The sequence below is a fragment of the Ixodes scapularis genome, unplaced genomic scaffold, assembly GCF_016920785.2.
Source record: "Ixodes scapularis isolate PalLabHiFi unplaced genomic scaffold, ASM1692078v2 PGA_scaffold0__279_contigs__length_252992795, whole genome shotgun sequence".
In the NCBI taxonomy this organism is placed as follows: domain Eukaryota; kingdom Metazoa; phylum Arthropoda; class Arachnida; order Ixodida; family Ixodidae; genus Ixodes; species Ixodes scapularis.
The window spans coordinates 144,393,778-144,414,978 of NW_024609835.1; the positions used below are offsets into that span (position 1 = coordinate 144,393,778).

A 21,201-nucleotide genomic window follows, 5' to 3' on the forward strand; every position below is an offset into this window, starting at 1 on the left:
TCGTGTTTTCTTTTTTCTCTCTCCCTCTTTTTCTTTTTTTCCAACTACCGTTGCATTAAAAAAAAATGATTTTGCGCGTTGAAGTGTTTCTTCGTGTTTACTGAAAGTTGCAAAACAGTGCGGTGGGAGCTACGCGCCCGCCGGATCATTCAACAGTCTCCCTTTCGTTGGGCTGACGTGGCTGACGCCGCTGCCTGCGCGTGGCTGTGGGAGAGAGCCTGATCTTATGGGGCGAACGATGGACGTATGACTGATCCAGCGAGAACACACCTTCAACCAGACTGCCAGGCTCCTTTCTGACGTATTGTCGCTGACTCAGAGGCGTGCCGTGGGCGCGCAGCTAGGTCGTTCACCCTGTCCGTTGATCGAATCGGTGAGGGATGTGTCCGCCCTCCCTGGACGTTGGCCCACACGCGGAAGGCAGCCTCGGCGGACGAGATACCGGCCGTCAGTGGGGCGCGTGGAGCGATTTTGATTTCGCCGCCGGCGGGGACATGGCACGTGAGCGTACGGGCACCCGCTTCTGCAGCATTTGAAAGAAGCTAAGAAAAAAAGGAAGGCAGGGAGAGGGGGACTGCGGCGCAAACGATCGGGAGACAGACGTGATTCGAGATGAGAAGTGGTAATAAATGCAAAGCGAAGAGAGCTGACAGCACAGATCCTGTCTTTTTCGGCACTTTTCATTCGTATAAGTCGTGCACCAACTCGCACTCTCGACCATTCTGTTAGATCTGTTTAAGGGTCAAATGACGTAACTTTTACTATGTTATTGCCTTAGGTATGTTCTCTTATTAGCTGCTGTAGGCTACCACGCGTATGCAAAGAGGGACACGCATGGACAGAAAAGTCTTCCTTGTTTTGGGAAGGCAGAAACATAACCTTGGAAACATTTTAAGACAGATTTTTGGCAACTACAACGCCGTTAAATTTGTTGCCTCCTCGTGGCGATTTTCGCGGTCGTTCATAGAAGTAAATGTGCCACTGAATGTGCATAGTTGCGCGGAGTCGTAGAGTAAACCTGGTCAGTCTGTTCTGCGCTTGGAATCGCATGTGCTCTACTTACTCACTGGATGAGAACGGCAAGGAGTTATTTCAGTTGTCCCGCCCCCAGCGCGAGCTCTTCGCTGACGCTTCCTCTTCCCGTAGATCTCGAGCGTGCACGCGCAGCCAACGCATGGCGGAAGGCACCGAGCACGTGCCAGAAGTCGGCCATCCCAGGGAGACGCCCCGCTGTTCTCATTCTGCCGGTAACAATAGTATACGTGCACCAACGTACGCCATACCAGGGTTCCGATGCAACAACAACCACGCGTATACCGAATTATCTCGTGTCGAAGGTATGCATTCGGCTGCGCCCGGTCCCTCGTGTCGAACTCTGCACGGCCAAGCGGGCGGTTCGTTGATCTGCGAGGCCCCCGTGGCGGCCGGACCCCTCCAACGGACGGCGTCCGCTGCTCGGCACGCGACCGACCGATGGCGTGCCGATGCGCCGATTTCCGATGGCTCTTCCTCGTCCCCTAATTAGCGCCGTCGCCCAAGTGCTTCCCGCCAAGGGCAGCTGCTTCCCCGAGGAATAACGGCGACGGCGATTCGCGCTGGAACCGAAGCAGGCCTCGTCTCGAGCCCTTCCTGTTATCGCCAGCTTCGGTTGCTTCGGAACTCGGTTTGTGGACCCAGCACCTGCCGACGTACGGCCGCGCTGTGTGCGTATCGAAAGAGGGAGAAAACGGTTGTTGTCCGATGGCACGCGCGCGTGGACTGGGACCACGGCGCAGCTGGATCGGGACGTAGCGTCCAGCTTTCGTACTGCGTTGTTCCTCCTTCCTTGTCCTTCGAACGCTACCCTTCGCTGTTTGCCGCCCAGCGCCCATCTTTCAAGAGCTGGAGCTTCCATGGACGCAGTGCCCATCTTTCAAGAGCTGGAGCGAACAAGCTGAGAGCCAAACACGCTGTGAAAGCTCCTCCCACGAAGCCCTCCACTCGTTGCACTTTAGCAGAGCGAACGCTGGAGAGGAGGCGAGTTCATCCTCGCTTCCCTCGCCAACTTTGCCGTAGTGGAAAGACGGGAGGGCTTTGTGGACGTTGCTGGATGCGTGCATACAGGGAGCGCGTCGCTTCAAAGGCTTCCGAGACCTCCAGCCAGTGATGTACGGAACGGCGTCCACTTTAAAGAGGAACGAAGGAACGCCGCCATCTTGCATCGGTGGAACTGGAACCGGAACTAGTTATGTTTTCGAGGGAGCGGCAGGAGGACTATTTTTTTCCCCTCTTTATATCTGCAGTTTTACTCAAGTTTAAGAAGCGTGTAGTTTTTTTTTGTTTTTTTTTTATTATCGAGAATGTTATTTTTCGACTCGGAGGGAGGGAGGGGGTAATGTGCGAGAGATAGTCGAATACGAGGAACTGGAACAAATGTGATCGTGGCTACACGACACGTTGTTCGATGTAGATATGTGAACTTTCTCGCTTTATTTTCTAGCGATTATCCGGCGCAATATTTTATTACACTGGGCAAATGTAGCGTTAATGTAACGACTCGTTCCGATTTTAGAAATGTAAAGGGAACGCTCTAATTTCGAATCACTGGAACGCGTGACGGGAACTTGTTCCAAGATTGAGAAGGAACGAACTTTCGTCCCCGTTTTGAAGCAGCGTGTACAACCATACAATAAAGGACGCCATGATAGGACACTGCTTCCAGCGCGCGCAACAAAGTAGTCGACGAAGCTGTGGTGTGAACGAGCTGCACTTTAGGGCCTCTTCCAACTTTCCCCATTGTGTGATACTATAATCTTTTAACTGTTCTGTCTACGTCGATTGTCCGATGGTTCTTGTCCCGTGTAAGATGAATTCCGGTATTCGTTCGTGTGCAGGTTACATCCTCCGCAAAGAGCGAAACCAGACAGTGAAACGCAAACAACAGCGAATGCCGACTCGCCGTGACCCGTTCTTTCGTGACGCGAGTCATCGCAAAACTTGCTCGCTATTTGCGTGTTTTTTTATTTATTTATTTTTTTTTTTTTGGGGGGGGGGGGGGGGATTTGACGCGCATCTGTTTTACACGCGTGCGGGCTGCTTTAGCCAGCCGTATGCACTATCAAGATTAGACTGTTCCGCTACGCATCCTTGCAAAAGCCCGCTTAAGTTTTTCTAATTTTTTTTTTTGCGTGGTTTGCGCTAAACGCACATGTTCGGTGCTCACCGACGATCGAATGATTGGGCGCAGAAAGTACCATGACTCCAAAATGCGACCTTTACTGGCATAAAGGGTATAAAAAATGCCCTACTCGATGTTTTAGTGCAGACGTTATTTCCATCCATCGGCTATAGACCTTTTCATTTCAGTAGTTGCCTGACCGGCGGGTAGAGGGCGCTGGCGCACTCGGCGCCATTAGGTTGCTTCAATTTGGTCGGTTTCGGTTTCAACGTACACGCGATTGTGATGCTATTTCATGCCACTTTCGATTAATTTTGCGATATGTATTTCTTTCTAGTGGCACGCAGCGAATGAAACAATAGTATTGAGCCACTTGGCAAACCACGAAGTGGTTTCGAGCTTAAATTGCGATCATTTTTTACTAACACTATATGCGTCTGATTCCGTCCATCATTAATTTCGGCCAGGTTCGGCGGTGAAACAACTGCGCTAATGCACAGGGAAAAGTACCATTGTCCACGGCCGTACCCGCGGACACTAATTTCAAGAAGAAAGAAAAATAAAGAGCAGGACAAGCTCCGCCTGCAGCGTGCGCTCGTTGCCAGCCGCCGTGCTTTGGCTGTGCGTGCACCGAGCGGTACGGAAGTGGATAGCTCGTGCTCAAGTCAGGTATTGAACTGATACTCTTATATTGCAACATACTATATTGCATGAGTGCTTAGTGAAAAAGCAGGTCGACAACATGATTAACAATCTGGTGAATCACCAAGAACAGATGAACTGACAAGTTTGCTGTTCGATGTTTGGTTTCCGTACACCAACCGTTCTAACTTCGAGACTGGAAACGTCTTTTATAATGACTAGAAAAGTTTCATATAATCAGGTAGATAATATAAAAATGTGATATTGTCTCGGCCTGTTTTATTTAAAGAAATTAAGCGCTCGAGAAATATTTTGATAGACCAGCCTAGGCTGACTAGAAAATTTCTTTTCTAAATTTCTCATTAACAGCATTTCAACATATTGGCCTTATGAAATAAACTTCTTGTTATATGGACATTTCCTTACGACGTTTACAAGGTATGAGAATGGTAAGATAAGTGAATGCCAGACTTCAAATAAAGTCTGATATTCATCTTCCGTAAAATTAGCCGAATGAAATTGAAGAGCGCAAAAGAAATGACCTCCGATAAGTTTGGCTGAAGTCGAACGCCAGGCGCCACCCAATGGACCCGTGTAGAAAGCTGTTCACTGATTTGAAACGATGCGCTTTGCACATTTTGACGTCGCCATCTACTGAAAGTAACTCCCTATTCGAAGTCGACAACCGGCTGCACTCGGGTGATTTTGATGCAGAAGGATTCTTTTCGGCGTCACATTTTATGAATCATAGGCACTATCAAGCTGTCCGTGGCAGTTTCTTACGCGGGGAGGTCAAATATTTGTGTAGAAATAAATTAATTGAAACTGCATGGTTATATTAAAAAATGACTTAAGCAGCTGAAAGACTATGGACATGGGATCAAGTACGATCTAGTATTCCGTGGAATTCATAAACAAACCGATAAAGCGAATGCTTATATCACACACGCGATTAAGAACGTAAAACAGATATAGGTGTGATATTGCGAACAAACAAGTTGCCTAATGTTAAGGTACCATTATTTCTAGTGTAAAAACGAATTCAAACTAAATGTTTCTTCCCGCGCCTTGTCCACTAGTTCTCTAGTGTAATCAAAAGAAACTGTTTTCGATCTGTTGTAACCACAAAACACCATGTTTTCAGGAAAAACACGTGGCTAATTACGCTGAGTGTTTTTGTTTTCTTTCTTCACACCAATGCGCACTCATATATATAATAACATTGGGCTTCCTATTGCAAATGTTCTGCCCTTATTAGTAACCGAACCTCAGTTCTCATAAGTTATTGGTATTTGAACCCTCGAGGCTCTTTTCAAGTCATATATGTATTCAATGTGCGCAAGTGATAACGCTGATTCCTGTTCCTATAAAACCTTTTCACACGTATCCCGCACGCCGACGGTAAAAAATATTCAAAACGTGTTACAAAATCAACTACAGAAGTTGCGCCCATAATGATGTAATGCAATTGCATGATAAGTATAAGTATCGGACGACACTTTACGGAGTAAGGCAAGAGACGCCGTGAAAGGCGACGAAAAACACGAATTCAACGCATCCGCCAAGGCGCCGACGGGAGAGCGGAGCAACAAGTTGAAGCAACCTAATGGCGGCCGCATCACGTGATTCCAAGATGGCAGCGCCCATGCGGCGGAGGGTGAAAAGGTCTATACATGCTCCTCCAGTACAGTGCACGCCTCAAGATGTTGGCAAACTGCGCAGTATGTCGGGCGTTGGTCGCGTATCTTTTTTTTGTCGTGATACTGTGGCTGTGCAAAAATGCGCGCACGTCGCGTGGCTCTTGACGACTATATGCTTATGGCGGCTGCTGAAATCTAATGGGCATAGTCGTCAGCATCACGGAAGCGAATTTCCGTCATCTTAGTAGTCCTCTGCGTTGTATGAAAGAGCTAAAACATTTGTTTGCGTTTTCTAGGGATTTCGGTAAACTTCGTTAGATCGTCCGTTTAAGCGGTATTATTGCAGGAACATGAACGCAAGCTTTATAACTGTTCAGCGTTCGAAAGACACCCGTCATTGCCTTTGACGTTGGCTTTTCACTTATTTCTCTCTCCGTTCACATTTCTCAGCGTTTTGCAACCTGGTGCTTCGGACGAACTAGTGGCCAGCATTGTCATTTACTCAAATCTTGTCCTTGGCTCTTGCCGACACAGCACCACCACCGTCAGAACCCATAATCTGGTGAAACCGTCAGGATTTTTTCTTGCCGACGGATGACTGAGTTTGGTTTAACCTAGAGCTACTAAATGAGCTATACTTATAGAGTATCGGCACTCCGTTCTCCGGTATTGCTGTGGACGTCGCCATTTTGGTGCTCTTGCAGAGCAGGTGCAACTGCCGATCGACAGGATTCAAAAGTCCGACTTCCTCAGCATTAGATTCGGTGGAAGCTTATGTAATATTGCTTTGCTCTGCCGCGAACTATAAACATTTGTGGAGGACGGAAAAGCGTTTTCTGTAATTTCAGATAAAGCGTCAGGTAACTGGCAACCACAATTTTAAGCCACAAGATGGGTAAGTGTCCTTACTCTGAAGCGTAGCTTATGTAGTGGTTCTAGTTTAACCGGTGACCGTTGAAGTCACAGTTCGGCTAAACTTTAACTCAAATGCACACGCGGGGGAGGTTGCTAGAGTCGTCCGAGATTACTTCTCTTTAAAAAGATAAATAACGAAACATAGTAGTGTAAGCTGTGTGCTGTGCTACTAGAGACGCGAGCGCGAGAAAGTGGCTCCGTAAAACGCATAGTTTTCGTAAGCACTCACGCCGAACTCCACTTAACTTTTGAGATGATGAGGCTGAGAATGCGCACTCAATATAAGCTCTACAGAAGGTCCCCCAAAGTAGGGAAGGCACCCTACCCTGAAGTTCCGTTCTACGTAAAACGTTGTGCACGTCGTTTTCTTTTTTTTCGAAGGATGGTTTTTTCCTAATTATCTGCCTTTCTTGTCTAAACGCCGAAATCGTGAACTGCTCGTCGTGTTTCTCGGGTGCTCTTCGCTCGCTTACAGTCTGAAGATTTTCGTTTTGTTTTGTTTTGGCGAAGGTACCGTTTTCGATCGCTCAGTTGTTTTTATTTTTCCCTTACATTTATTTTTTATTGTCCGCTTTTTCGAAAACATTGTCTTTCAAACAAAAAATAAATCGTAAAAAAAAATTGTAGACGCAAAAACACATTAAACAAAACCAATAAAAAATTGTTAGAAATGAGGATGAAAAAAAAAAAAAGAAGTGTTTTTGAGGTTAAGGAAACGATTTCTGGTTTGTAAACCCGGAAAATCGTCTTCGCGCGGCGATTCTGGCGTGCTTGTTGGGATCAACGTGTCTGCTTTTTCTCTTAGCTTTCATTCTCCATCCACTGTTTTTGCTTTTTCTCCATTTTTTTTTGTTTGTTCGTGACGGCTTGTTGAGTTGCAATCAAGACTGCAGCGTCGTCTGTGCCGGCCCGCTCGGTGGTTACTCAGCGTTCTCCTGACCTCGCCGCCGCGCCCCGCAGAGACCCCAAGTTGAAATGACGCCGGAGCCTCTTTTCGCACTTGGATGTTTTCTGGTTCGTCTAGACGGGGTGCGTGAGTCAGTGCTCCCTTTGTCAGTGCTCCCTGCGGTCCTGTGCTCGGGCAGAGGCCCGTTTTCTCCGCCGGGAAAACCTGATCCTTTCCACCGCTGCCCTCGAACCTGGCCACAAACTAAACTCGTACTTTGCTCGAAACAAGCGAAAAAAAAAAAAAAAAAGATTACGTTAGTCGCATTTGAGGAATTCGTCAAACATTCTTCAAACGGCGACTCGGAAAATTCTAAAAAAAAAAAAAAAAAAGAAAAAAAAAGAAGAAAATGCAAGATTACATTTTGAATGTTTATTGAAAGGCTCGTTACGTCGCTCTGCCCTTCAGATTCGGTGACACCGGTTCACGACGGGGATAGTTCAATGAATACGAGTTACTGGTAGAGCAGGATTTAATTGCGCATATTTTGTATCACTGTGGCCACATGTCGTACTTCTCAAAGTGCACTTGCTTGTGATATTAACGCAACACGTTCATAGTTTACTTTGTTACTCATTATGCCCAGATTTCATAATTATTGAACATATCATATCATAGTTTACCCCATTACTAGCATTGAAATAGCCGGCCCCAAATTATGGGGCTAAAATCTTCATCTCATTAAATAAAGATTGAATTGAGAAAGCGAGCGATCGCGCTAAGCTGGGGTTGCAGCATGTATCGGGCAGTAGTGATCGCGCGACCACAGGCTGGCAATGCCTTTTGAGATCGAAACGGGTGGAGGCAGGAATTGGAATATAAACACACATTGGCTATGAAGAGGCTGTGGGAATTGCGGTGAACCTCTCCCAATCGCCCCCTTACGGCACCAACTAGGCTGATACCGAGGTTCTTTCCGCGTTCATTCTGTACTGGCGTCGTGCCTGCTCTTTGGCTCCGACTCACTAGGTTGGACGTGCCAGATGAGCTCTGTCGGCCGATTCTTTACCGCCGGCAAAAATCAGCTTTTTGCCGCATCTTCCGTCCCTTGTTCGCGGGCATGTTCTCTGCGGGTGAGTCGGTGACGCTCGAGCGCCGAAGAGGTTGCGGGGGGGGGGGGGGGGGGGGGGGGGGGGAATCTGACATGCCACGGTGAACACTGTTTGTGATCCGAGTGCGCACTGCGCCTTCGACTGCCCTTCGACCGGCTCAGGTATATTAAAAAGACCGAAAGTTTCCAGGAAAGCGTTATGGCAGCCAGCGGGCAATGCACTTCCGCAAGAGGGTATACACTGGTGTGCCACCCTGGTTTCGCGAACCTGAATGTGCAATGATGTGGGAATTCGCGTGACTGCCATTCGGTACCACCAGTTGCCTTCGAAAATATTCACATGGACGCCGCGGGAAGCCCGACAGCGTGAACGGCGAGCACCACCCCTGTACCCGAACCAAAGGCCTCGTCGAGTCATTCCGTCTCTGTTTTTGTTTTGTACACTCGCACCAACAGATGCAGCTCTCGAGGCGACGTAAAATAACGATGGTTATAATGATAGGAAGTATCGATTGACCAAGGGCTGCTCGCGTGCCGTGCTCGGTGCTGATCGAACCTCGTCGCTAATCTCCACGGCCGCTCGGCGGCCAGCTGTGGCGGCGCTCATTTGTGGCGTCCGCCCCGCGAGTGTATACAGCATGGCGACAGCCCTTCGGGCACGCGTGCACGGTGGTGGCACGCTTCGATCGCGACGATGATGGTCCTGCCTAACGGTGCGGTTGCGTCCGGACCCGACGGGCAGAGAGGTTAGCCAATCATCCTGATCGGGAGCCCGCATCAGCGCGTACGCTCGACCAGGACGACCGAGTCCCCCGCTCCAACGGAACCCTGCAGTCGTAAACTCTGCCATGAGCTGCTAGAGTCATCTGGCCTGTTTAAGCGTCCATTAGTCACGCTTGTCTTTCCCTCCTCTCCTCCTCTCTTCCATCTCTCTCGCTCTCTCGCTTTATCTATGTCGATATCTGTTTGTTTTTGTGCACGTGTGCGCGGGCCTTTATGTGTGTGTATCTGCTACGTATCTATTCCTTCCCCCTTCCCCCGCGATATAGTATTAATGCGCGAATAACATAAGCAGTCTTAGCGGTAGGCTGCCTGCGGTTGAATTCTGTCGGTTCTATGTTTTACGTGACCCTTTATACTGAGGCTTTTGTCTGTGTTCCTTTCTTTGTTACGCGCTTCAGTCGTGACGTTCGTTGGTTGTCTGCGTGGTGCCATTTGTTTTCGGCCTCAAAGTAGGGGACCGGCAATGCTCGGGAGGGAGAGGTAGGGGAGGGGGGTGCGGAAACTGCGACCGGTGTGCCATCTGTTGGCGGTAATGCGCTAGAGAGGTGCGGTAATGGGCTGCGAAGAACGGGGTTGGGGGCGTCGATTAGCGGTAAAAGGGTCGCGCCGAGTGATTTGGGCAGCGCGGGTGTTCGTTCGCAGATGAGGAGTGAACTCTCTCCTTCCTTTTTTCTCCTGGATCTTTGGACATACCCGAAAGCTTTAGCGATCTGATCTTTCATTTTGTTTGTTTTTGTGTGTGTGTGTGTGTGCGCGCGCGCGCGCGCGTCCGTGCGTGTCCGTGTGCGTGTGTGTGTGTGATTGTTTCCTTGTAAGTTTTAAAAGCCTTCTTCGCTACTTCTAAAGTTTCCGAGCGTACTAAGTCAGGTTTATGAGATTATTTTCCTAGTAGCTCTGATAAGAAAATATTATTTTGAATCCCCTAATCGTTCATGGGCGAGTAGTGAATTTTGAGTTCGAAGCGAGTAATGCTTTTGGCCGAATATTTTCGAATCGAATGTCGAATAGTTTTTCTCCAAGCCTTTCACTACTGCACCATGCTTATCGAAAACCCAGCTGAACTCGTGAAGGTTGTTTCCAAACTTCCACCTGTCCATTTTGAAACTGTTAATCTTAACCTGGCTATATTTATGGATATTGGCCTCGGGAAAGTCTGATGCCTACTTGGAATGGCATGTAAATGAACATTTGACAAATTTAAGCCCATAGAGATGCTCAGCAGTACCTAATCGGGGGTTTATTAATCTTGTTATATGCAAATATCCTTTCCTAAATCTCAAACCTGAGGGAAAAAAAGGAGAAATTCATGAAGGATGGACATAGGTTGTCAGGAAATCTCTGCCTAACATATACTCTTGCCTAATAGCCACAGTTTATAATTTATGAAGTTCTACTGTAGTGTAGATATCAACATTCACAAAGTTTGTTTATTCTTAAATACACTAGTCGCGTGCGGGCACCATCCCGCTTTAAAAGTGTGCTTTTCTCCTAAGCACGCGAATGCTATATTTGTACTTTTCGAAGTGTTTATCGCGGTGGGATAATTCCGTTGAGTGCGCTTCTTACCGAGCCCCGGTGCACTGCGGCGAAGCAGCACTCGCGAAAGCGAGCTCCACGTGTATCGCTTCTCCGCAGTGCGCCCGTGCTTGGTAAGAAGCGCGTCGAATGGGGCTAGCCCACTGCGATCAGCACTTCGAAAAATACGGATCACCGCAGTTCATATTGAAGCGAATATCGAATAACGTATTATTCGAAACTACTATTCGAAAACGCGAATATTCGCTCAACTCCACCCTAATCCATTTTCTCCAACTTTCGAATTGGAAATTGTATGCATATTCGAAAGGTGCGACTGTGCTTCTTTCGATATCTTCCCGCCTGCTAGCTGGACACGAACAAATACCAACATGCCGACGACAAAACCTGTCAAGGTGATTGACTGATCGGTGTCGGTTGCTATGGCGACCGCCGTTTTGAACCTTTCAAATATCCGACGCTTCGAAAGGGTCCTTCCAACCAGTCGCACGAAGATCGCTATGGAACATCATCGTACTAAAAACGTTCATCGGCCAATATAAGCGTCCTTGGCACTGTGCATGGAATAAACTTATCACTCATGCTTATCTCCCCAGATCCCTTACAATTACGTTGCTCTTCTTGCGTATTTCAAACAGTAAAATTAAATTTCATTGCCTCTAAGTACTGACGTTGCGTGTGATGGCGGTACGAATATGCACGCCATCCCATGCGGCGTCAGTGCTCCGAGGTATTGAAAAATAATTTTACTGTTTGAAATACACAAGAAGAGCAACATAATTGTAAGAGATAGGGGAATGAAAACGTTATTGTGCATCCTTCACGAAACCTGTATTTTGGTTGTAGTGGTATAGGAATATACCGTGCTCTGCCGTTCTCTAACTTGGTTGACGTAGTATAGGCGTGTTGGTTGCTTTTTTGTGTAAACGTTGAGGCACTTGTTTCTCGATCATTTCGTGTCTTAGAAGGTAAAAGTGATGCAAAGCTTGGGACAACTCACGACATAAGCTTGTTTTCTTGTTCTCACCCGCAGATTCGTTTGTGAACAGCCAAGAATGGACGCTGAGCCGGTCCGTGCCCGACATTCGACTGGTAAGTTTTGTTTTAAAGAAGCACGCTGGTTTTAGATTTGATTTTTTAATGAGGACGACACGATATAGCCTAGTATTGCTTTATCGAGAGTTTTATGGTGTCTGTGAGCTGCCGGAACAAAATGCTTATATTCATGATTAGTGCTGTACTACTAATGTAGCAGTATAGCTAGTTTACTCACGCATACGGCTATTAACGAAGGTATTATGAAGAAGATAATAACAACCCATATAAAAATTACTGTCTCCACGTAAGCTTTTTTATTATTATATAATTCACTGACGATTAGCTACTTTTTTTTTTTTTTTTTGCTTAAAGTACCGGACAGGACGGTGTTTTTCATGTTTGTATTCCTCGCATGAAACGGTTATCTAACTAAGCCTTATATTTCCTGGAGGGTTTACACCTGGCTTCACGCTTTTGAACAGACCTGCAGACCACCCAAAGCGGTGAAAGAAAGAAAAAGAGAGAGAGAGAGAAAAGGGGGAAGAACATAGTTGCGCTTCTAACGCTCGATGCAAAGGATAATTAAAACACAAAAATAAGTTACATCAGTGAAATAGGTTTTATATTTAAGTTATATCAGTAAGCTCTGTAATGTTGATGAAACGTCTCTGTTTTCCGGACTACGCCTCGATTAAGGAACTTTGACGTTTGCCATTTGTATGAGCGTACCTGGGAGCTTTGTCCTCCTTGCAAACGGTGTGCCGCCATGACCGTGCAATTCATCATAGAAACAAAGAAACAAAAATCCCATTCGCGACCCATCACCTCGCGGCATCGTTGTGGAATATCGTGGAGCGGAGCACACCGGAGAGCTTTTCGCTCGATATGCAACGAGGTCCGGGGGCTTCGAGCCCCCGCACCTCGAGCCCGTGCCACCCGCAGAGAGCGACATCGTCCGGCGTTGCGTGTCTGTGGACAGTCTGTACTTGAGCCACCTTCGTGCATGAAATCATCGTTGCTGCCAGTTGCCCGAAGCTTTGTCTGAAATCGCGGGAAACTCTCTTCCGTCCCTCAGAACTGTTCAACCAGTCTGGGACGAACCGATATCTTCCGAGCTTCCTGACAGCGCGAATCTGAAGCTACAGCGCCTCGTCTCCGCCATGCGTGTTTAGCGTCCCCATTCCGCCCCTGCATCCAAAATGCTCCCCAAGTGGCAGCAAATGACGTCACAAAAGCCGGACTGTCACACTGTTGGAAGTCGCGACACTGGCGGTTGGTGGTAGAAGTTTCGGCGAAAAGCACGGGCGGACGCGAGTGTCGCTGTTGTCGCCGCGTCCCAACTTCTGGCTGGCGCGTGGCTTCCGTGAACTGACAAGCTGGAGAGCGCAACAGCGGAACAGGCATCTGCCGCGTCCACCACCGCTGTTGTGACGCCGCCAGGACTGCGGTCGGTGACGTCGTGACACTTCTATGACGCCACCAGGTGGAAATCGAGGAACCCCCCTTTTTTCTTGGACGCGGTAAACGCGCCAGTCGGGGACGCGTTCCAGGCGTCATAGGCTCCAAAAGTTGTGTTTTAAAATACTGAGCACCAAGATGGCGGCACCCCCGAGGCAGGCGGGGAACGGAGGGCCGGTACCCGTACCTTGTGTAGTGGCACGAGGGTGTCCTTGTGCGTCGCTTTGGTTTCGCGAGAGCGTGTCATCGATGTGTCCCCTAGGGTAATCCAATAATATATCAAAAAAAAAAAAGAAAAACTGGGCTGGTCTTGAACATTGATTGCCTCCATTTGTTCAATATACACATGTGCCGTAAAGTATATAACTTAAAAAAGTAATTGGTGCATTTTTATTAATTAGTCATCTTATAGTTGTATTCTTTCTTCAACATAATGTCTGCCTGACCGTGTAACTCGCTTGCACAGACCGCGGTTGTATAACTTCACGTGAAACAACAACAAATATTTTGTATGTCTGCCTTACGCATTTCGTTCTTTTCTATTCTTTTGTGCAGTATGCTGGACGGTAAAGGGGACCGGTGATACTGTGCCGAGAATTGTCTTTATTCTGGTTTTTATGAACTGGCCGGGCTTGTTCAAAGGCGAAACTTTGTATACAGTCTTTTCTCGTTATTATACGGTCCCCGTTATTATGGATACCCCGCTGCATATTTTCGGGGACGAACTGGGTAAAGACGGGCATTTTTGTTCCGTTATTATGGACAACTCACATCATTGATGCTTTCGCTTTTTTTTTTTTTTTTTGGGGGGGGGGGTTGTTCGGGGTTCGTTTCACATTAACGACACACCGCAGTACGCATTATGCGCATTTGGGTCCGCCAAATTCAACATTCAAATGGTAGTAATTCATAAAAAGTGTATACCTCTTTTTTCTTTTTTTTTTTGGGGGGGGGGGGGGAGGGGGGGGACGCTGACGTGTCACCGACTCACGCGTTTCGGGTCGACCGGGAGAATAAGCGGGGATTTAATTTAAGCGACTCCCGAAGCCAGCCACCGCTTCTTCCTGCCAGTTATTTTGAGGAAATGTTGGTTTACTGGTTTACAAAATTAAAAAAAAAAAGGAATAATTTGGAATTAAAAGTTCGAAGACACCTAAGCACTTCTTGTGAGTTGTGAATGCGAAAGCATGCCGCCTGCGACGTATTGCTTGCGCCTCGCATTGTCGAAGGGCCTCGTCCTCTAGCCGCCTGAGACGCTTTGAATCGCGATCTGCTTGCGCCTCCCGACGGCCGAGTGCGCGCTCTCTGCATGAGGTGTCCGCGCCGCGCTGAGCTCGGCCGTGCTGCATCTCCGGAGTTTGCCCGTGCGGGCTGTGCTGCCTCTGCGGCCAGCCGCTTTGTCTTACCGGCAGCCGGGGGCCGCTGCGCCGTCATGGAGAGGACTTCTCTGGTGGCGTTCCTTGGAAATACGCCGCGCGAGAGACAATGAGAGCCTCGTTTCTTGAAGCCATGACGCGCGCCAGCCAGTGGGAGCCTATCCATCAGACTTCTGCTACATACGACAGGCTTCGCTCCATTGGGAAAGGGGAAGTTGCCGTTTGGCGCGGCTTCAGAAGCCGATGACGTCGGTTCGCTCCACAGGACAGTTAATTCTTTCGCATTAATAAGAGTCCAGCACTCACAGAACACATTGGAACCAACAGGATACACGAAATCGCTTTCACTGAAGCGTTTACTACACACACGAGAGGTTCCCAAACTCCGCTTTCGTATTTTCAGTTTCATGATATATTCCTTCCTCGGTTTTATATTGTCCGAGTTATAATAATAATAAAAAATTCACCTCATTCGCCGTGGTAGATGTTGTAGTGGAATAAAGCGCTGTACTGGGGTAGAGAACAGCACACCACCACCTCAGCGCTTCGTCACCTCGGCGCTAAAAGTTTGTTATCTCGACTACGCGTGTCACGGTTTCAAGCCTCGGTAAAATATACTAATACAAATATCACTTCACCAAATAAACGTAATGCGTGAAACAGGCTTTGCCGAGCGTTACCCAAACAGCGCATGAAGCGAGCTAACGAGCCGTGGTATCCAGGATCTGCGCCTTCTGTCCTACCCGTGACGTCACAAACGATGATGATGATAGGTAGAGAAGCGCCCCCTGTAGCTCGCGCACGCCGCCGATAGAACGCATAGACAACGCGCGATGACGAGTCAGCCACGCTCGCGAGATCATTGGTTGAGGCAGGGGGGAAACAGACGCACGGTGGGCGTGTTGGGGGAGGCGGGAGGGTGAACAAATGCTCATTGAAGTGGGGGAATCTAATTCGTGATTCACACGACGTGTCGCCAGTCCTGATCACAGCTAACCATATCGCATGTCAGAGAGTTAGTCCTGCCTGCGGTCTGTATTTTTTGTTTGTTTGTTTGTTTGTTCGTTGCGTAGAACCACGCGAATTATGTCCACCTTTCGCCTTGCTTACACACCCCCAGGAGAAAAAACCAATCCAGTCCCGAAGCCTCGTAACCAAAGAAGAGGGATTGAAATAAGTGTGCTGCTAGTAAATTACTTGCCAACGATTGAACTGAAATAAATTATAAAGGCGGACGGGACCGGGCATGCAGGCAAGCACTTTTTCAGCGTTTACTCCGTCGCTCGCACTGCTGGTGGGTAGGCTCCACTTGCACCGAAATGTTTGCTGTGCGTCGGTGATGAAGTGAGTTTCAGCATTGCGTATGCGAGCGAAGGCAAGCACGTGCGTTTGCGTGGCGTGCTCCACACTGCGCGTGCGCGGAGCATAAACTGCGGTCTTGGATTGGCGTGTGGCGACGATGCTTTCTCGTGACCGGCGGGCGCTCCCTTTCCCCAGGGCATTGTGGGCAGCCTGTCGAGTGGCAAGTCCGCCCTGGTGCACCGCTACCTCACGGGTTCCTACATGCAGGACGAGTCGCCCGAAGGTGAGTGCCGAGAGGGCCTTAACAATACGCTACCTAAAAAGCGCCTCCGGCTGCTTTTTAATTTTTTTTTTAAAGAAGTTTACTAGGTCGTGCTTGATAGAAAAGTTGCAAGGTCACTCACTACGGTGAAGCCTGTCCTTGCTAAATGTTTTGGTCAGACTTTCAACAAGAGGGACCTTACCCTTCTCAAAGACCACGGCCACCATAAACATTGTTGAAAACTGGTTTTCCTCGCACGCTCTGGGGGAAATGTTTTGTGCTACATTGTCGAGGATAGCTTTAGCTTTCGCAGTGCTTCAACTCTATCGAGGCTAGTTGCAAGCGCGAGTGCGCACGAATGAGAGGAGGCGAGACGAATTCACGTGCTTTCGCAGCGGGGATTGCAGCACTCGAAGCTACACTAGCCTGGGCACCCTACAATGTGGTGCAAAAATATCCGTTACCGAGTACACACCTTTCCAGCGCTTGCGTCCCAGGGAAACAATGCCTAGTCACCGGGCCGCGTACGCATGCGCTGCGTATGATATTCCGCGGAAGAGAGCTACTGTGCAGGCTTATTAGAACGTGTTCCACAGCCCAATAGACAAAGATGGCGGCGCGCGGAAGTTTACAATTGGAATGGTCCTCTTTCACGTTGTCTGGATAGGCCCGATCTTTCGTAGTTTGTTCTCTGTGTTTAGGAAGGCCCTCGCGTCGTGGTTGTCCCTCAGCAAAGCCCTAACCGAGACCCGGCTTGTGTGTCGCAGGAGGCCGCTTCAAGAAGGAGATCGTGATCGACGGCCAGAGCTACCTGCTCCTCATCCGGGACGAAGGCGGCCCCCCGGAGTTGCAGGTCGGTCTCCTCCGGTCACGCTGTGTCGTGGGCCGGGTCGCCAGCACCGGCTCGTTGTTGTCGGGTTGACCCGTCGCCGGCGCCAATGTGCGGGGCCGGGCGTGAGCGTCCGGCGCACGACCGTAGCCCTCCGCGAGGTTGGGCCACGGCACGGCTGCTGGAACGCTCCGCGAGCACGGCCTGACGTGTCTCGCTCGCTGCTTGTGTCTTTTCGACCGTGACGCGCCTCCGAGATGCGGACGCTGAGCCACCCCGGTGAACCCAGCGCCGAGAATGGGTCACGTGATTGCGCACCTCCCGAAGGGCGCGCGACACTCGCGCGGCAGGGGATTTTTTTTTTCTTTTTCAGTATACCCTTATAGAAAGAAGGGCGTACAAATTCACGTTGAAAAAAAATTAACGCAATAGGAATACAAATAAAGTAACTAATTTTGTTAGGAAATAACTTGTCCGGCGTGTTACCAAAGATGATTTGTTCACGCCCCTTTAAATAATTGAATTGATTAACGGGCTGTAGTTGAGCTTGAGTCCCTTTTTCTCCCTCTGTCTTGTTGAGTCCAGTGTTGTACGCAGGAACGCGTTCCTTTTAGGAGGAACATAGGAACGTCGCCGTTCCATTTAACATCGATGGAACTGGAACGGGAACGCGTTACATTTTTTACTGGAACGGAAAAAAAACTGCTTTCCTTTTTTTTTTTTTTTGATCAGGGGTATAATTTTTGTTTTATTTCTAAGAGGGAAATTCTAAAAGCATAAAAGCAATGTATTTACGAAGAGCAGGATCTCGTTAACGTTTTGGTCTCTTTGGGTTTATTTTGTGTGATTTTCCCTTGGTAACACTCGGGTGCAGGAGAGCTAGTGGACATGGAACGTGTACAACACTGGTTGAGTCCCCTTTTCTTTCTATATTCTATTTTCCCCAAGTTTAGCTGGCCCTTTTTGTAGTGTTGAATTGATGGCGTGTTTACCAGAGGTGCTCGAAGGCGATTGTATGCTGACGTTTGACAATGAGCAATGCCGTCTCTAAAATTATGTTCAACTCGTGTAGAAATTTGAGAGCTAGGGCTAAGGAATGACTTACTTTCTAATGAAGCGTTAGAATGATACATTTTGTAGAAAAGGCGTAAACGAAATATTTTACGATGAAAGGAATCTAGAAGGAGGGTTAAAGTGGTTTTCATGGACGAGTCACCATCGGTGCGATGATACAATGATATCTAACGTGCGCCGCAGCGTCATGTGCGATCCATCATAAAGTGAAACGGAGTTGCACGGTGCATCGCTGGGGAGTTTTCGCAGGGCTTTAGCAGATCGTTCTGATACCCCCGATACGATGCATGCACAAAGGCGGCGGCAGAGTATCGGAGTCATCGGAGCGATCCGCTCGAACTCTCTGGTTTCTGGCGTCTCGCTACGCTCACCGGAACCTGTTGGGAGAACGGTCGGCAACCCTTCGTTGGGAAGCAGTTGAGGCTCATAACCTCTGGGATGGTGCACATTGTAGTGTGCACCGTCCCGGAGGTAAGGGGCCGAGGAGTAAGTATACAGAGAGGGCAGTCCAGGAGGTTAACAGGACCACCGAGAAACTGCAGCTCTAAGAACGGATATGGGGTCATGAATTATGTTATGAGATTCCCATCTCCCCGTTCAGCCGGAACGGCATCCACTATGGGGAACTGACGGGGATGCGGGTGGGTCGAAGGATGGGGCGGTATAGCAAATGAGCCCGCAGAGCCCTCCGGTAGCTGGCTCAAATGAAGACAAGAAGGTTGGGAGGAAGCCTCGCAGAAGGAGAAACAAGCAGCTCAATATAGGATTCATAAACATGCGGGGGGCAGACATAGAATGAAGTTGGAAGAGATTGCGGAACAATTAAATGATGAAGACTTTGTACTGTATGGAGTGGCAGAGACGCATCTTAGAGATATGGAGAACCACACTACTTGGCAGGTTATTTTTGGGTGGGATGCAATCGATGTGAAGGGGAACGTAAAGAAGGCGGATTGGAAGTGCTGAAAGGACAGGGCTGGAAAAGGGCGAGGGAAAGCTTTAGAAGTCACAATATCGGAGGTTTAGACACGCTCATAGGATTTGTAAATCAGAAAGAAAAAAAAAACAAAAAAAAAACAGGAATTGATTTAAGAGAGGGAAATGTACAGCACTTTACGCGTATTTCCGAAGATGTCGGAGAAATCGACACTGATCTGGTAAACGTTATCTTAGGAGACATGAATGCACACTTAGAAGACTTTGTCGGATAGGCCACTTGAAAGCGACGAGAGCAAGGGACCGAGGCGATGAGCGCTAAGTTTTCTAGAAATCCAAAAACCGAGGAAGCGACGAGGGACAGTGAAGGGTGAACAGCATGTAAGCGATTTAGCGAGCGACGAGACGGGCAACGGCGACAGCGACGGAGATTTCTCAGTGTCGCTCGTCGCGTCGCTTGGTTTTTGGATTTCTAGAAGTCGTCGCTCATCGCCTTGGTCGCTTACTCCCGTCGCTTTCATGTTTTTTGCCTCGAAGCGCGAGTGACTGAGCGACAGCGAAGCGGGTCGTCATCGCTCGTCTCGTCTCGTCGCTCGCTAAATTGCTTACATGCGGTTCAGCCTTTACACACGGTACTCGGCGGCAACAAGCAAATTAAAACGGCCCGCCCCCGAGATAAGCATTTTTATCTCTTCTGTTCAACGAAGCTTCTTCAACGACATGAAATTAGCGCACACCGCCAACGGACGACCGCTTACCCAAGCCAAGCCAGTCAAACCTCGACCTCGAAGATGTCGGATCGACGGTGGCGCTTCTTGGCGAAATCGAACCTGCAGGCTCAATGAATACCACCTGTAGTAAACACGTTTAAAAGAAAGTTAGAGAAGTTCAAAATCAGACAAAGAGAAAGAAGGAAACACCAAAAAACTGGTGGGACAGTGAAGTTATGGCGCGACAAGAGGCCTCAAGGGAACACAGATGGGCCAAGAAAATGGGGGACACACCCGCTGAGATAGCATCGAAATGGAATACATTTCAGGAAAGAAAAAGAGAGACATCTGCTCTAATCCAGGCCGATATTGGTAGAGCTGGAGTAGAGTGGATGATAGAAGTAAATCAAAATGACAGGAATGCAGCAAAAAGGTTCTGGGCAGAGGGAAGAAAAACAGAAGAGTTCCATTGACTGCACAAGAGGGGATAAGTGTAGAGGGCCAGTAGGTAAGGGGACTTGTTAGACGAACAATCGAGGCAACATTCGTATAACTTGAACCGAACGAGATTGGACAGAACACAAACAGCAACACGGCACAAGACAAACACACTAACAAGACAACTGAGACGACCACGGGGGAATGTGAGCAGAAAATAAAGTACCTGCTGGAACGTCGACAGGCCCAGATGGCATAGGAATGAGACTAGTCAAGACACTAGGAACAAAAAGCGAATTGAAGTTGAAACAGGCAACTGGCCAAATAATAATGGGGACAGAGGTACCCAATGATTGGAGACTAAGCAGAATAAAATTACTATATAAAGGCAAGGGAAACAAGGATAGCATAACTTCATTCCGCCCAATAACAGTAACTTCGGTCCTGTACAGACTAGCGATGCAGGTAGTAAAAAGAAGGGAACTATGGGCCGAAAACATTTTAGGTGAGCTACAGAACGGGTTCCGGAGAGAGAGAGAAAGTTAGATGATAACTTGTTCATCATCACTCAATGTAGAGAGGTGACACGGATGAATAAAAAACCGTTATAGATAGCATTTCTAGACATTAAAGCGGCGTTCGACAATCCGAGTCAGGAAAAGCTCTTGGTACAGCTGAGAGAGTATGGTTTAGATCCACATTTGATTAGGCTTTTACGATAGGTTTCTGTGACACGGGAAGCAGAAATGACAGGGCCAACAGAAATAAAAAGAGGGCTCAGGGAGGGTTGTCGCCTATCCCCCCTAATTTTTATGATATACCTGAGTAGAATGGAAAAAAACAATTAGAAGAGTGCAATTTAGGTTTTAATGTGTCATAAATGGAGAGGGGGGAAAAGTAAACTAAGTGATACCAGGAATGTTCTACGCAGACGACATTGTAGTGTTAGCAGATAGCCGAGTTAGGTTACAGGAGCTGATTAAGATCTGTGGAGAGGGAGGAGATTCTCTGGGCCTGAAATTCAGTAGCGACAAGTTGGGAATAATGGTTTACAACGATGAGGAGGGAAACCCGCTGAACATTCAAGATGTTTTAATAGAACACGTAT

General features: G+C 48.2%; 1 protein-coding gene across 6 annotated transcripts in view; it reads left to right on the plus strand.

Moving 5' to 3' along the window:
• LOC8042115 (arf-GAP with GTPase, ANK repeat and PH domain-containing protein 1) overlaps positions 1 to 21,201 on the plus strand; it is a 203,932-nt gene that overhangs the window by 127,036 nt on the left and 55,695 nt on the right. For all 6 annotated transcript variants that reach the window (XM_040210033.2, XM_040500775.1, XM_040210032.3 and 3 more), the window contains exons 2-4: positions 11,704 to 11,762; positions 16,040 to 16,127; positions 16,874 to 16,959. In XM_040210033.2, the coding sequence (XP_040065967.1) occupies positions 11,704 to 11,762; positions 16,040 to 16,127; positions 16,874 to 16,959 (233 nt within the window). The remainder of the gene's footprint in view (positions 1 to 11,703; positions 11,763 to 16,039; positions 16,128 to 16,873; positions 16,960 to 21,201) is intronic.